The 16,376-nt window shown below is 43.4% G+C and overlaps 1 protein-coding gene and 1 long non-coding RNA gene across 2 annotated transcripts in view; one reads left to right on the top strand and one right to left on the bottom strand.

Moving 5' to 3' along the window:
* LOC311625246 overlaps positions 1-9,760 on the top strand; it is a 149,323-nt gene extending 139,563 nt beyond the window's left edge. The window contains exons 2-3 of the long non-coding RNA XR_014795456.1: positions 8,854-9,161; positions 9,195-9,760. This is a non-coding gene — a long non-coding RNA (uncharacterized lncRNA). The remainder of the gene's footprint in view (positions 1-8,853; positions 9,162-9,194) is intronic.
* Positions 1-15,810, bottom strand: part of VTA1 (vesicle trafficking 1) — a 46,510-nt gene extending 30,700 nt beyond the window's left edge. Inside the window, exon 1 of the mRNA XM_084889330.1 lies at positions 15,649-15,810. Within this exon, the coding sequence (XP_084745456.1) occupies positions 15,649-15,760 (112 nt within the window). The 5' untranslated portion in view covers positions 15,761-15,810. The remainder of the gene's footprint in view (positions 1-15,648) is intronic.
* Positions 15,811-16,376: the final 566 nt, after the last annotated feature.

Genomic DNA, 16,376 nt, shown 5'->3' on the forward strand with positions numbered 1-16,376 from the left:
TTAGGGAGTTGTAATGTACCCAGCCAAAATAGTACATTTCCCAGGGTTCCTCAAAGCAAACTATGGCCATGTAACTAAGACTAATATCATTCAACCAGAAATTGTTGGGAGAGACTTCTGTAAAGTCACCTTAAAATAAAAAGTGATATCAGGGGAAAGATCTGACTGACCCTCTCCCTTTTCTCTTCTCTACTGCCTGGAATAAAAATGGGATGACTGAAACTCTAGGGTCATCTTGGACACAAGCAACCTTGGAAATGGTAACCACGTGCTGGTTTTAGATTTGAAATTGAATGTGATTCCCTAATGACTTCATGGAATTTGCATACTGGCATGGGGTACTGCCAATACCAAACTTTCTTTGAAAATGAGGAAGTAGCCGAAACTGGTTTGGCTCAGTGGATAGAGCATCGGCCTGCAGAATGAAAGGTCCCAGGTTCGATTCTGGTCAAGGGCATGTACCTTGGTTGTGGGCACATCCCCAGTAGGGGGTGTGCAAAAGGCAGCTGAAGGATGTTTCTCTCGCATTGATGTTTCTAACTCTCTATCCCTCTCTCTTCCTCTCTGTAAAATATCAATAAAATATATTTTAAAATGAGGAAGTAAATTGTATTTTACTCATTTTTATTTTGGGTATCCTGTGATTAGAAAGCAAATCTAATTATAATGCTTACCCAGTACCAGGTTCTCAATTCTTACTGACCCTGACCTCCAGTACTTGTATTTACTCTCTCTTACATGCCAGTAATTCCATTATTAATTTATCATCACAAACTTCCAAAATCAGTATATCAAGCACTCACTATAAATACAATATCCCTTTTTTCCAACATTCAACGATGCATCTACAATAGGCTTCCAGTTCACTGGTGTATCCTACTTCTTCATGATAGTCTTCTCATCTTCAATGTCCTTCTACAAACAGCTTTGATGTTACATTCTATTTTTCTAGAACATTACTATCCTAACTCCTCCTACCCCTGAATCTTTTTTTACATCCCTCTGGTAAAAGCACGCTCATATATAAAGCCATCTATTTTCCCCCTCTATATCTATATGCAAACTGCAGAGACCGCTGGCATATTAGCATCATTAAAAGATCAAAATTATCAAATAAGTTTAATAACTGCCTTCCCAATCTCACAAATGACTATCTCAAAGAATTCGAATCTCATTAAAAACAAAATGACCCAAAAAGACACAAAATTTGAGAGTATTTGTTATCTATATACAATATTGACCAACATGGTAGAACATGATTAACATTAATCCTGTACTCACATGAAATATAGTACTGATAGTTTCATTTTCCAGGTCTTTCTCCTTATTTTCTAACCACAGTAGTGAACACTATGTGAATCCTACCATCCAGAGTGTAGTTAGCTACTTGGTAGACCAACTTTGGGGATAAATGTCTATTAAGCACAGGTAATGGCCCAGATTATATGAAATGAGGGTGATACCTACGTTCACCTTGGATTTAGTGGCAGTCATCTCAGAACTTAATCATTAAGCAAACATGCAGGAAATTAATTCAGCATTTTCTTGCTACCTTGTACAAGAAATTTATTCCTATGTAAAGAGCACAATTTTCAGATTTATTACTCTTCACTTTTACTATTGCTTACAATAAAAATGGTGGAGTCAGTCTATCTGACTATCTCCTTTGAAGCAAAAATCAAATTATTCCCACTTTGCTATCACCAAAACCATGATCAACAAATATCAGATTCTTGTCCTTTAAAAGTTAACCTCAATACAGATGGCTGATTCCTGAAATACAGTGTAATGACAATATAGTTTACTGGTTTTTCCAAATGCACTTTTTTCTTGGTTTACATGCATATTTAGTCTTTGTAATTACAAAAACATTATTACACAGTAACACTTTTAAATGAAGAAATGGATCATCTCAGAATTGGAAAAATTAAGGACAAAAACTGGGCTGCCTTTACATTTTTAAATATCTTATATAGTTTACAAGTCTTACATACAGAAAATGTATCACAAGATGCATTCTGTAAATGTAATAAAAGTGAAAGAAACTTAAAATCTACTTATGAAAATTAATAAAGATCTTTTTGCCATAGGGATGGAAAAAAGGATCACATTCATACAGAACTTTATTCAAGACAAATAGCTCATTGTAGCAGCGGCATGATGAAAAATTAATGTCTAATATGGAAATTACCTTCTAAGACACCATAAATGTGTAGCTAAAATCATGTATAAAGAAATATATTTGATTCATTTCATCATGGAAATGTGTTTATTTTAATGAATAAATATTATTTGAAGATGAGTAATGAAGCATATTTGCAAGAGGATTAAATACTTTCCAACTCAATTTTAATTTCATGTGAGGCATTTGGCGACAAACATTTACTAATTCTGAAGGTATGTGTAATTCAAAGTTCCATAAAATCTAAACATTAACATTCTAACACATCCTTATTTATACGTGAGGAATATAGAAATATGAAATGCATGATAAAATGCACAAAAATAATACATTAAAAGCAATTATGAAGAGTGATACTTGAATAGGTTCATAAATGTGGCACTCAAATAGGAATCATTATGATATAGATTGATGTCTAAAGCATATTTTATTCCAATAGAACTGAATATATTATACTATTTATAAGTACATTGTAAATTTTTGCTATATAGTTAGTATTACCTTTTGTGAAGAGACTTTTGAACCCATAAAGAAAAATAAATCAGGGAGAGGATCCAAGATGGCTGCTCGGGTATACACCTAGCCGCAGCAGCTCACAACAATTTCAAAGGAATACAACTAAAATGTAGAGTGGACATTGCCCAGAGCTACAGGTAGTCGACTGACTGAAAACTCTACAATAGGAAGGAGGGAGAAAACCAGAAGGAAAATCAGAGGAGCTGAAAAAAAGCCTAAGGTACGGAGACATGCTGCGCGCTCGCACGCAAGCGCGCACGGAGAGGTCGCAGCCGGAGAGGAGGAGAGGGCTGGGTGCTGCCTGGCGTTCCCTAGCAGGAAGGAAATAGAACCCCCAGCCTGGGCTGAACCCCCGAACCGGCAGCGCTGAGCCCCAAGTTATGTGCCAGACCCTGGGGACCCAGGCTCCGGCAGGGGGAGACAATCCTGGGGGACGGCGAAATGCGGGGCCCCCGGAGTCGCGCGCACATGGCGCGCAGAGGACTGAATGTTGACTCTGATGCTGGATTACCCTAGCCGGAAGAAACAAAGCCTCCGGCGGCAGCTCTGAGCCTCAGTCCAGACCTCCCCGAACTCCAGGTCTGGGCCAGTCCCTGGGGACCCAGGCTCGGGCAGGGGGAGACGGGGCTGTGAGGTGGAGTCCTGGGAGCGCGGCGAAAGGCCGAGCCCCCGGAGTCGCGCACACTATGCGCAGAGGACAGTCTGTTGACTCTGATCCTGGACTTCCCTAGTGGGAGGGAGAAAGAAAGCTTCAGACTGGAGGAACGCCACGAGGAGCAGGAGCCCCTGCCGGACACCGGCCAGCTGGGCGCCAGCAAGGAGCCGGGCGACGGGGCCCCCAGTGGGGGGGGTGCCCCTGAGCCTTCGACTGCTGAACGCTGGCAACGGAGCCAAGGACGGGGGCTGCTTCCTGGGCGACGCCGACCCCGGCAACAGGCTGGAGCAGCGCGGGAGCCCGCGGAGAACAAAGGGGTGCCACAGGCCAACCTGCTGAGCTCCCAGGACAAGGAGGAAGAAGCCAAAGAAGTTCTCAATGTGAAGAAATCAAGTGAGAGCAAATGATAGTAAAATTACTTAAGAAAGAATACAAAGAAGATCTTGAAAAATCAAAGACTAAGTCAGAACTCAACGCACCAGCCAACATTGCAACATAAATGCGTTTTGTTGTTTTTTTTAAAAAAAGAAAAAAAAAAGAAGAGAAAAAAGGGACAGAATGTTGGAACAGCGGCGACCAGGCCTAGAGTGGCCAGGCACAAGGCAGTGGCAGCTGGGCCCGGAGCAGCAGTGGCCAGGCCCTAGAACAGCAGCAGCCAGAACAAGAGCATCAACGGCCAGCACTGGAGCAGCCAGACCTGGGGCAGTGGCAGCCAGGCCTGAGGCAGAGGCGGCCAAGCCCAGGGTGGCCAGTCCAGGAACACCCAGACACGGAGTGGCTGGGCCCGGAGAAGCCCGGCCCAGAGCAGCCGGGTTGGAAGCAGCCAGGCCCAGAACAGCAGTAGACAACCACGAAGAATCCAGGCTGGGAGCGGCCAGGCCCGGAGCAGCTGGGTCTGGTGTGGCCAGGCCTGGAGCAGCGGCTGCCAGGCTAGGAGCGGCCAGGCCCGGAGCAGCAGCTGCCAGGCTGGGAGCAGCCAGGTCCGGAGCAGCCGGGTCTGGTGTGGCCAGGCCCGGAGCAGCGGCTGCCAGGCTGGGAGCGGCCAGGCCCGGAGCAGCAGCTGCCAGGCTGGGAGCGGCCAGGCCCGGAGCAGCCGGGTCTGGTGCGGCCAGGCCCGGAGCAGCGGCTGCCAGGCTGGGAGCGGCCAGGCCCGGAGCAGCGGCTGCCAGGCTGGGAGCGGCCAGGCCCGGAGCAGCCGGGTCTGGTGCGGCCAGGCCAGGAGCAGCGGCTGCCAGGCTGGAAGCGGCCAGGCCCGGAGCAGCCGGGTCTGGTGCGGCCAGGCCCGGAGCAGTGGCTGCCAGGCTGGGAGTGGCCAGGCCTGGAGAAGCGGCTGCCAGGCTGGGAGCGGCCAGGCCCGGAGCAGCCGGGTCTGGTGCGGCCAGGCCCGGAGCAGCGGCGGCCAGGCTGGGAGCGGCCAGGCCCGGAGCAGCCGGGTCTGGTGCGGCCAGGCCTGGAGCAGCGGCTGCCAGGCTGGGAGCGGCCAGGCCCGGAGCAGCCGGGTCTGGTGCGGCCAGGCCAGGAGCAGCGGCTGCCAGGCTGGGAGCGGCCAGGCCCGGAGCAGCGGCTGCCAGGCTGGGAGCGGCCAGGCCCGGAGCAGCCGGGTCTGGTGCGGCCAGGCCCGGAGCAGCGGCTGCCAGGCTGGGAGCGGCCAGGCCCGGAGCAGCCGGGTCTTGTGCGGCCAGGCCCGGAGCAGCAGCTGCCAGGCTGGGAGCGGCCAGGCCCGGAGCAGCCGGGTCTGGTGCGGCCAGGCCAGGAGCAGCGGCTGCCAGGCTGGGAGCGGCCAGGCCCGGAGCAGCCGGGTCTGGTGCGGCCAGGCCAGGAGCAGCGGCTGCCAGGCTGGGAGCGGCCAGGCCCAGAGCAGCCGGGTCTGGTGCGGCCAGGCCAGGAGCAATGGCTGCCAGGCTGGGAGCAGCCAGGCCCGGAGCAGCGGCTGTCAGGCTGGGAGCGGCCAGGCCCGGAGCGGCCGGGACCGGAGCAACCGGTCCCAGAGCAGCCGGGTCGGGTGCGGCCAGGCCTGTAGCAGCAACAGCCAAGTCCAGAGCAACTAGGTCGGGAGCGGCAGTGACCAGACCCGGAGCAGCTGGTTGTGGAACGAACCAGAGCAACAGAGGCCAGGCCCGGAGCAGCCAGGCCCAAAACAGCTCGCTCCTCGCCTGTACCTGCCCACGGCTGCCTCTCAGACATGGCTGGAAACTTTTGCGGGAACTTGAGGGTCCGCTGAATCAAGTGATGAAGGCTTAGATCTGGATGTGTTGAGTTAGTATAGCGCTGGGGTGTTGATCTGTAAGTGCCTTGGGTGGGGCCTGGATGAGGCTGGTTGACCTATTTGGAAATGTCTTTTGTGTGAAGTGTATCATTGGGCATGTGGAGGTATTATTGATATGAGATAATGCTAAGTAACAGATTTACTATCTGAAAAGGGATTTACTATCGGGGAAAGGGAGGGAGGAAGAGACTGAACATAAACTGTGCACCTATGGATGAGGACAATGGGGGATGGGGAGGGGGCGGAGGGTGGGGTGGGAACCTGGTGGAGGGGGGAAGAAATGAGGAACCTTTGTAATAATATGAACAATAAAGATTGATTAAAAAAAAAAAAAAAAAAAAAAAAGAAAAATAAATCAACAACCCAATGAGATCAAACAATAAAAAATAACAGAAATAGATGACATTAAAATACTAGGAAACAATTATAAAATATTTTAAAGGAAACCATGTATAATGTGAGGTGATAAATAGAGCACACATAAAGGAATATAAATGAAATTTCTAGAGATGAAAAATATAACATTTGAAATAAAGTTTACTGAATAAGTTTAATACCACAGAAAAAAAGATTAGTGAACTTCAGAATACAGCAATAGAAACTACTCAAAAAAAATAAATAAATAAAATAAAATAAAATAAAATAAAATAAAATAAAGCAGGGGGAAAGGGATTGTCTCATTGAGGTGTGGGAAAATTATCAAGTGTCCTAATACATGTGTAATTGAATTCCCCCCCAACACCCCATAAAGGGTGGGAAAATGTGGCCAAAAAAAAGTGCTGAAAGAAAAAATCAATGGAGAAAATAAAATTTTTATGCACCAAAAATATCTTTAAAAAGTAAAAATGAAATAAAAAGTTTATTTAACACAATAGAACAAAATTCATTGTTAGTAAGCCTCATAAGAAATCATAAAGTTCCTGTCCAGCTCGTGTTGCTCAGTGGTTTACCATTGATCTGTGAACCAGGAAGTCATGGTTCAATTCCTGGTCAGGGCACATGTCAGAGTTGTGGGCTTGGTCCCTGGTGTGAGGTGTGCAGGAGGCAGTCGATCACTGGTTCTCTCTCATTGTTGATGTTTCTCTCTCTCTTCCTTTCTTTCTGAAATCAATAATAATAATAAAAAAAGGATATATATATATTATATACATATATAACATACATATATATAAATAAAAAGAGGTAATATGCAAATCAGCCAGGACACTGTAACAGTCATGACCGGCTCAGGAGGAGGCTGTGCATGCAGATGGGCAGGCATGGACTGTGTGCACAGTGAGGCAAGCCACGGATGGTGCAGGCCCGGAGCAGACACACACAAGGGGGCCCACCCCAACTGCTGCGGCAGGAGCAGGCCCAGAGCAGACACACTGCGGCGCACCAGCAGTCCCACCTCTGCATGAGAGCTGCAGAGGAAACACCTTTTCTGACCGCTCATTGGCTAAGCTCCCTGTATGCCATTCGCAGTGTTCTTGGTAACTTGGGTAACAAGAATCCAAGAAGGTAATCTAGAGTTTTTCCACCTCACTCCTGGAGGAAAAAATGAAGGTTCACTGCTGGAGGGGCTAAGAAATGTCATATCCTGCCCTAGCCGGTTTGGCTCAGTGGATAGAGCCTAGGCCTGTGGACTGCAGGATCTGGATTCAATTCTGATCAAGGGCATGTACCTAGATTGCAGGCTCCTCCCTGGCCAGGGCCCAGGTCAGGGCTCATGCAGGAAGGAACCAAAGTGTCCCTCTCACATTGATGTTTCTTTCTGTCTTTCCCTCTCTCTTCCAAACTCTCTACAAATCAATGGAAGAAAGAAGAAAGAAAGAAAGAAAGGTCATATCCTATGAAAGAGACATCCTGAAAATGCCTAAAGAAAGTCATCATTGGCTCGTAAAGAACATTTATACAAAGTCATGGAAAGCCTTGTACAACATCACCCCCTAGAGGAAACTTTTATAAACCAACTTGAAACTTCATATGTTTAGTTAATTAAACAAATTTAAAAGAAATATTTTTGGGTTTAACTTTATCTACCACAGCAAACCTGACAGAATAAAAATATGTATAATATGGTATCCATGTTTAATGGGGACTCAAAATTTTTCTGGCTTCATTAAAAAAAGAAAAAGAGGTATATAGAGCTCAAACCTATCCTTCATTATTTTTGTTTGCTCTAAGACCATAGAAAAGTATCCTTTTACACATTTTAAACACCTACTTTTTATCAGATGTTTAAATAGGTACAAAAAAGTAACTACTATACTACAATGAATGGCCAGATTATTATGATTTCTGAACACATAATAATCTGGCCACTCACACATACGTACACATATACATATGTATATATACATACATGCATATACATATACATATATATTATATATATTAGAGGCCCGGTGCATGAATTCGTCCATGGGTGGGGGGTACCGGCCAGCCTGGCCAGGGGGAGGAGACATGGGTAGTTGGCCTGCCTGCCTGCTGGTAGACTCCTGGTTTAGGGGACAATTTGCATAGGAGCCTTTTATTATATAGGATATACACTGAGTGGCCAGATTATTATGTGCTCAGAGATCATAATAATCTGGCCATTCAGTGTACATTAAATCTAAAATTATACTCTTTCACCTGAAAATAAAGCAAATTGGTATCTATCACAATCTATTTAAAACACAAAAAGCCTTTTTTAAGTCACAAATAATACACTGTTGTATTTCATTTTAACTCATCTTTCCATTTACTAATCCTATAAAATTTTATTATAAAAAAATATTTATGGCCCTGGCCAATTAAGTATCTTCCCATGAACCAAAAAGTTGCTGGTTCAATTCAGGGCACATGCCCTGGTTTTGGGTTCAATCCCCAGTAAAAGACCTGCAGGAGGCAATAGATCCATATTCAACTTTCACACTGGTGCCTCTCTCTCTCTCTCTCTCTCTCTCTCTCTCTCTCTCTCTCTCTTTTCAAAAATAAATAATTAAACACAATTTAAAAAATGTATGTATATATTTATATGCTCACAATTTTAACCTGCTTATCATGCTTCTCTGCAAAGTGTATACAAGCTAAAATTTTAATTAAAATTTCCTGTGAGATAAGGTGCTCTGTGTTAAAATTTCCATTTTGGAATTTAGTTTTTATATTAAAATGTGCAATTGATCAAACATTAATTTTATATATTTTAATAATCATCTGTACCAGTGGTTGGCAAAGTCATTAATCAACAGAGCCAAATATCAACAGTACGATTGAAATTTCTTTTGAGAGCCAAATTTTTTAAGCTTAAAACTATAGAGGTAGGTCCATTGTTATTAACTTAATTAGAGTACTCTTAAGCTGGCCTTTGCTAAAAACTCAAGGTGCCAAAGAGCCTCATGTGGCTCGTGAGCCACAGTTTGCCGACCACTGATCTATACTAATAAAAGGGTAATATGCTAATTAGGCTGGACATCTTCCGGATATCCTTCTGTACAAAGTACTGTGGCAGGGGCTGAGGCAGAAGTGGTTAGGAACAATCACACTGGCAGGGGAGGGCAGTTGGGGGTGATCAGGTCAGCAGGGGAGGGCAGTTGGAGGGCGATCAGGCCAGCAGGCAGAGGCAGTTAGGGGCGATCAGGCAGGTAGACAGGCGAGTGGTTAGGAGCCAGCAGTCCCAGATTGTGAGAGGGATATCCAACTGCCAGTTTAGGTCCAATCCCACAGTCAGTTGGACATCTCCAGCTGGGGTCCCGTATTGGAGAGGGTGCAGGGTAGGCTGATGGAACCCCCTTCTTATGCAGAAATTTTATGCACTGGGCCTCTAGTTATATATAAAAGCTAAATTTTATTAGAAATGCATATTTATGTCCTAGCCAGTGTGGTTCAGTGGATAGAGCATCAGCCTGTGGACCAAAGGGTCCTGGGTTCAATTCTAGTCAAGGGTACATACCTTGGTTGCAGGCTTCTCCCCAGCCCAGGCCATGATCAGAGCTCATGCAAAAGGCAACCAATTGATGTGTTTCTCTCACATTGATGTTTCTCTCTCTACATCCCTCTCTCTCTTACTTACTCTTCCTAAAAATCAATGGAAAAATATCCTTGGGTGGGGATTAACAAAAAACAAACTAACAACAAAAGAAACACATCTTATAATGAGTTAAACTGCATTATCTATGAGCCAATATGATTTGTCATAATGAACCATATTAGAGTATTGGTTCTGTTTCCACTTTCATTTTTATGAATGTAACATGCCAATAAAATTCATTCACATAAAGCAGCAGATGAGTATGAAAGTTGTGTCATAGCAAACCATTGAATTATTTAAATTCCTTCTGAGTATGGACTAAAAATCTTGTAATCACCTATCATCAAGTATTATTTTCAATAATCTCTTGGCTGACATTTCAATTAAGTCTCCCTCAAAATTTGTTTTAAAACTAGAAAAGAATTTGTCACCCCATCAGTAAAGTTATTCATTTTCTCAATTCCCAGGAAGCATATAAAAAAAGATCTTACAATTTTTTTTTTTTTTTTTCAGTCAGAGGCTTCTTGTTTATCCTAGACAGACACACGACTGTGAATACTGAAATACCATTTATTTCAACATCCTCTGGCAAATAAATAAGTTAGCTTATCACTTGTTTTAAATGTATTTCTGAAAAAAAGCAGAACATCCCAGAGTTGAAGTTATAATTATTTAAAGAGAATGTTTATCTTATTACATAAAAGACAAAACCTGATGCTAATGCCAAACCAATCAGCCAATGAGGTTTACTTTTTCAGAAAAATACAACTTAATTTCCCAATTTGAATAAATATGTTAACCTATGTCCCCATATGCTTGTTATCTGGATTCCAACTCTAAAATTTTGATAAGCCACAAACCCCTAGATGAGCTTATCACTTGGATGAAAAAGGCAATGGCCCCTTAAACATTTCTCTTTTGACCCTCTTCTCCCTTATCTCAGGAATGACATTCTTTAATAACGAAAAGAGAATGAGAAGGTAAGGTCATTTCATAAAAACTCTTTACCATTTTGGGAATTCAATACCCAGCAATACAAGCTAACTTTTCTGTTTGTTTGTGCCTGAACAGATATGTGTATAAGAGAACTTTCCAGTGTGGTCCTTCTATGTCTTTGTCTCCACGCCTGTTGCACAGAACCTTGGTCCCAAACTGTGCCTCCTCACCCCTTTAGATAAAATCCAAAATGATTATATAAAAGCTGCTAATCTCTAAGAACAATTCCCCCATCTTCTGAGATTCATCTTGACAAACTTCAGGTGACTTCCCCATTTCCTTTATAAAAAAAACAACAACAACAAAAAAAACACTAGAGGCCCGGTGCATGAAATTCATGAGGGGGGTGGGGGGTGAGGAGGAGTGTGTCCTTCAGCCCAGCCAGCACCCTCTCCAATTTGGGATCCCTTTCATAATCCAGAACTGCTGACTCTCAACTGCTCACCTGCCTGCCTTCCTAATTGTCCCTAACCGCTTCTGCCTGCTAGTCTGATCACCCCCTAACCACTCCATGACAGCCTGATTGATGCCTAACTGCTCCCCTGCCAGCCTGTTTGCCCCTAACTGCCTTCCCCTGCAAGCCTGGTCCCCCCGACCCCCCCAACTGTCCTTCCCTGCAGGTCCAGTCACCCCCAACTTCCCTCCTCTGCCGGCCTGGTCACCCCTAACTACCTTCCCCTACAGGTTTGATCTTTCCCAACTGCCCTCCCTTGCTGGCCATCTTGTGTCCACATGAGGTCAGTCATCTTTGACCACATGGGGGCAGCCATCTTGTGTGTTGGAATGACAGTTGTTTGCATATTATTCTTTTATTAGATAGAAGGATTAGATAGGATAGAGGCCTGGTGCACAGGTGGAGGCCTGCTGGTTTGCCCTAAAGGGTGTCCCAGATCAGGATGGGAGTTCCTTTGGGGAATGGGGCAGCCAGGGGTGAGGGGCCCGTGGTGGTTTGCAGGCTGGCCATACCCCCCTGGCAACCTAAGCAGAGGCCCTGGAATCTGGGATTTATTTATCTTCTATAATTGAAACTTTGTAGCCTTAAACGGAGGTCAAGGCAAGCCAGGGCAGGCAGAAAGCTTGGCTTCCTCCATTGCCAGGGAAACCCAAGCCTCCTGCTCTCTCTCTGGCCGCAGCCATCTTGGTTGGGTTAATTTGCAATCTCACTCCCAATTGGCTAGTGGGTGTGGCTGGTGGGTGTAGTGGAGGTTTGGTAAATTTGCATATTACTCTTTTATTAGATAGGATAGCACTCTCTTTCCCCAAATTAGAATGCTCCTTTACGCCTTCTCAAGCCAGCATTTTGAATAAACGCTTATTCTTTACTCTGACTGATTTTTTTCCACATGACACAGGGAAAGACAGGAAACTCTACCTAATACCTTAACTAATGGAGGTTTCACTAATACTAGTAATTTAAATTTTTCTTTTGTTCTGGAACCTGGAGGTTAAAAATATTCATGATTCATAATAGTATGTCTTTCTTCTTTAAACTAGATTCTTCTAGTTCATTGTTTCCCAAACTTCTGACATATGTGTACCCCTTCTATAATTTTTGTAATGCTGAGTACCTCTCGTACTCATGAGAACGTAGAATTAGGCACAGCTAAGCACAGTGCAGTGCATATACCCACCAAACTCTGGTGCATCGCGTACCCCCACCAAACTCTTCCCGTACCCCTGGGGGTACGTGTACCACACTGTGGGAAACACTTAACTAGAAGAATGGCACTTGTGAACAGGATGTTGAAAAAAGAGAAAGCAACATACAGCATTGCTACTGTAGCCAAAGGAGTCTTATAAGGAAAGGAACAGGGAAGTTGAGAATTGGGAAAAGGATTCCTGTAGAATTATTTACACATACAAGTTTGAAAAGTACTGTTTTAGCATGCCTAGAGCACAAGTTGTTATGTACCCACAAATACAGGAGCTACAGGAATTATCAGATAGCTAATATGAAAATAAATATATTTAAAACATTTAACGAAATAAGAATGTTTAAGAAATATAGTAGCAAAAGATTAACAGAAATGGGTAGGTCAATTTGAAAAGAAACGATAAAAGAAGATCTAGAAATAAAATAAAATAAAATAAAATAGAAACACAATACCTGGGTAATGCAACAGGATACCTATATGAAGATGAGCACATACCTTAAGAAATTACACCAACTGTAGCTCAGAGAGACAAAAGAATGCAAACTCTGAAAGCATTAAGAAGGAAATAAAGAAGGAAAGTGCAACACATGTCTAATCAAAATTTCAATAAAAAAATAGAGAAAATAGCCGAAACCGGTTTGGCTCAGTGGATAAAGCGTCGGCCTGTGGACTGAAAGGTCCCAGGTTCGATTCCGGTCAAGGGCATGTACCATGGTTGTGGGCACATCCCCAGTAGGGAGTGTGCAAGAGGCAGCTGATCAATGATTCTCTCTCATTGATTTTTCTATCTCTCTGTCCCTCTCTCTTCCTCTCTGTGAAAATTCAATAAAATATATTTTTTTAAAAATAGAGAAAATAGATAAAGAATAATATGCCAAAGTCCCAAACAAGGTACTACTTACACAAAAGGAAACCAAGGACTAGAAAATCAGAATACAAGTCATAGGGAAGAGGGTGGTAAATTGGCTATATTTTAAAATTAAGAACTTTTAAACATCAAAAGACTTATAGAATGAAAAATCAACCTATGAACTCAGAGAAGACATTTGCAATGCATACAACAAAGGAAACATATCTAGGTTATTTAGACATATAGTGAAATAGAATAGTCAGAAGCAATAAATATTTCAATAGGAAATCACAAAAGATTAATTAACATATGAAAAGATGCTCAATATCATTAAGACTCAATGAATTGCAAATTTTGCTCCAATGACACACCATTTCATGTCCACCAGATTGTCAAAAATTTAAGTCTAATAACATCAAACATAGTGGGTACATTAATGTTCAGTTTATTATTCCTTAAGTTGTATACACCCACTATATGTGTTCTTTAATATGCATATGCTTCACTAAAAAGTATTTTTAAGTTGGATTTAGCAATAAAAATGTTTGTTCATGACCCTGCTGAGAGCAGTTTCAGTGAAATAATAGGCATGAAAACCAGATTTCAATGGGCTGAAAAGATTCTATGGGATAAGGTTGTAAAAACAACTACAGGCAGTTATTTCAAGCTAAGCTTTAAGGATGGGCACACAGGACAACAACTTTAGGGGAATGCCATAGTAAGAATTTCTTTTATTTTTTTAAATGAAGGAAACTGGGTAAGTTTAGAAAGAAATGGCAAGAGGGAGAAGATAATGACACAGAAAATGAAGCGTCCCTGGGTAGTCACAAAGGCATACAATACAGAGCCCATGAATACTGATTAGTTTTAGACATGAACAATAGCTCCCATTTCATTGTTGGAAGCGATTACCTCTTTGTCCATTTCACATCATTTTTCTCCTTACTCTAACCACTCCAGTTACAATGGCTTCCTGATCCTCCTTCAACAGCCCTCCCTCAGGACTTTTGTACATGTTATTCCCTCTATGGAGAAAAGAGAATACTGTTTGCCAGATGAAGCAAAGCCTGTTTTTCATTCAAGTCTTTGCTCAGATATGAACTCACTGAAGCAGTTAACAGACCACTATGAAAGTGAAATTTCTTCTGCACTCCCTATACCTTGCTCCTGGTACTCCCATTATCTTCCCTGCTTTATTTTTCTCCATAACCTTCTAAACACCCTCATAATATACTCATCAAATTATTTAATCTCTCCATCCTATTGCATGTAAACTCCATGAATGCGGGAACTGCAGCCACAGTGCCTGGTAATGCTTGACATAGGCACAAGCTCAATAAATACACGCTGAATGAGTGATTAATGGCCATTGCTTGAGGGACTGAGTAACAATACTGTAAGATTTGAACAAAATGAGGCAAAGCCTAGAGAGTACTCAACTTACTGACTACAGAATAGGTGACATTTGGGTTAGATTTTTAATCATTTGAAATTTTCCAAGTGGAGAAAAAAAGGTAGATGTTACCAGGTGAAGAACACAGCGATCTAAAAGGGCCTTGCACATGTGAGAAATGAAAATGGGTACACCTGGAATATGGCAGGGTGACAGAGGATCAGATTTTAGCTAACTTTAGTAACTTTCACAACAGAGGACACTTTATGTAGAGCTTAACTCTAAAAATCCTTTTCAAAAGATTTACAGATTCCAGGTTACTTATTTGCAATACAGTTGGGTATGGGATATAAAGTAAAATTGACATAATATAGAATTACTCTCTTCACTGTGAAGGAAAAATGTTTGAACAATTTTAATCCATGCTTCCTTTGCATCAACTGTGGATTATAAGTACTGACAATCAACCAAAGAGAGAATATTGCTACCAAACATCTAAATCGCAGTTATTAAGATGAAAAATTCTCACTGGTGGGAGAGAGCAGTTTGGATACAGAAGTGGGAATGGTAAAATCAAAATGCTTGTTTTGTAGCAGATACTCTCCATTTAAACATGTGGGAGTTTTTGAGCTGGTTTGTATTTGTCATAACTAACTTACACTTATTACTATGTTTACAGAATTAGTCTGTTTTCCTTTTGTCCACATCACTACTGTCTTTGGGACACTCACACCACCTTCAATACTCCAATTCATTACTCAGCTACCCAGGTTATATTTCAGGTTTCCCTGGTGGAGATCAGAGGCCCGTGTGTGTACACACACACACACACACACACACACACACACACACAAAATACAAACAAGAACACCTTAGGTCGGTCTGTTCCAGTGTAGTCAGTTTAGGAATATTTAAGCCTAAAACAGGAGAGACGGTGGGTACCACGGTGCTTTTGGAGTGTTGCCTTTCCAGGACCTGCAAGGGGGCAGAGCCAAGGTCGGGACCCCTAGGGATGGAGGAGGGGGCACCAGTTAGAAGTCAAGTCCAAAGCCAGGAGGCGGGGCCTGCACCTAGAACCGGACCGAGGAGTGTGGGCCCCGGGCGGGAAGGAAGGCCGCGGCGACTCGGGAGAACTCACAGTAATAGGCCACCACGGGGTCCCGCTTGTCATGCTCCTGCGCCGTCCTCAGGTGATGCTGTATGCTCTTAAACTGCGGGGGCAGCGGGGGCAGCGGGGCCAGCGCAGCCATCTCTAGGCCAAGACTTACTACTTCCTACTCGCGCGCCGCCGGCACTTCCGCTTCCGCTGGGAGGTCACGCGCAAGAGCGCGCACGGCAAGCCCCGCCCCCTCTCCCGTTGCTAAGCAACCGCAAGCTAACTACGGCTTTCCAGCAGGAACAGTCCCAGCGTGCTTGGCTCGCGATGAAGTCTGAGGGACACCAGCGCTCTCTCCTGGTAGGAAGGAGGAGAAATTTTGTCATGTTTTAACTTTTGGTGGTGGTGGCTGTGGTCACAGGCCCCATCATCCCTTTTATGGCAGAAGGAAGGATAGAAAGGGGGGAAAAAACAAAACAAAAAACAAAATAATGTCTGTTGATTGGGAAAAAAAGGATAAAGGCGTTAATTGCCCTTGGCATCATTCAGGAATTATCCCTTCCAAGTCCTCAGATTGTATTAATAGTGTCCATAGAAGCTTTTTTTTAAATTTATTTATTTATTTATTTATTTATTTTTTAATCTTAGAAATAGTACATTCAATTCTTGGTTAAGATGAGAGATGATGTGTTTATATTTTTTAATTAGGTTCTTCCATATTGACACATTGGTAAAGTAGCCAACAGTTTTCTCTTCTGAATTGGATAGTG

Source organism: Pipistrellus hanaki, assembly GCF_964339955.1.
Source record: "Pipistrellus hanaki genome assembly, chromosome: 7".
Taxonomy (NCBI): Eukaryota; Metazoa; Chordata; class Mammalia; order Chiroptera; family Vespertilionidae; genus Pipistrellus; species Pipistrellus hanaki.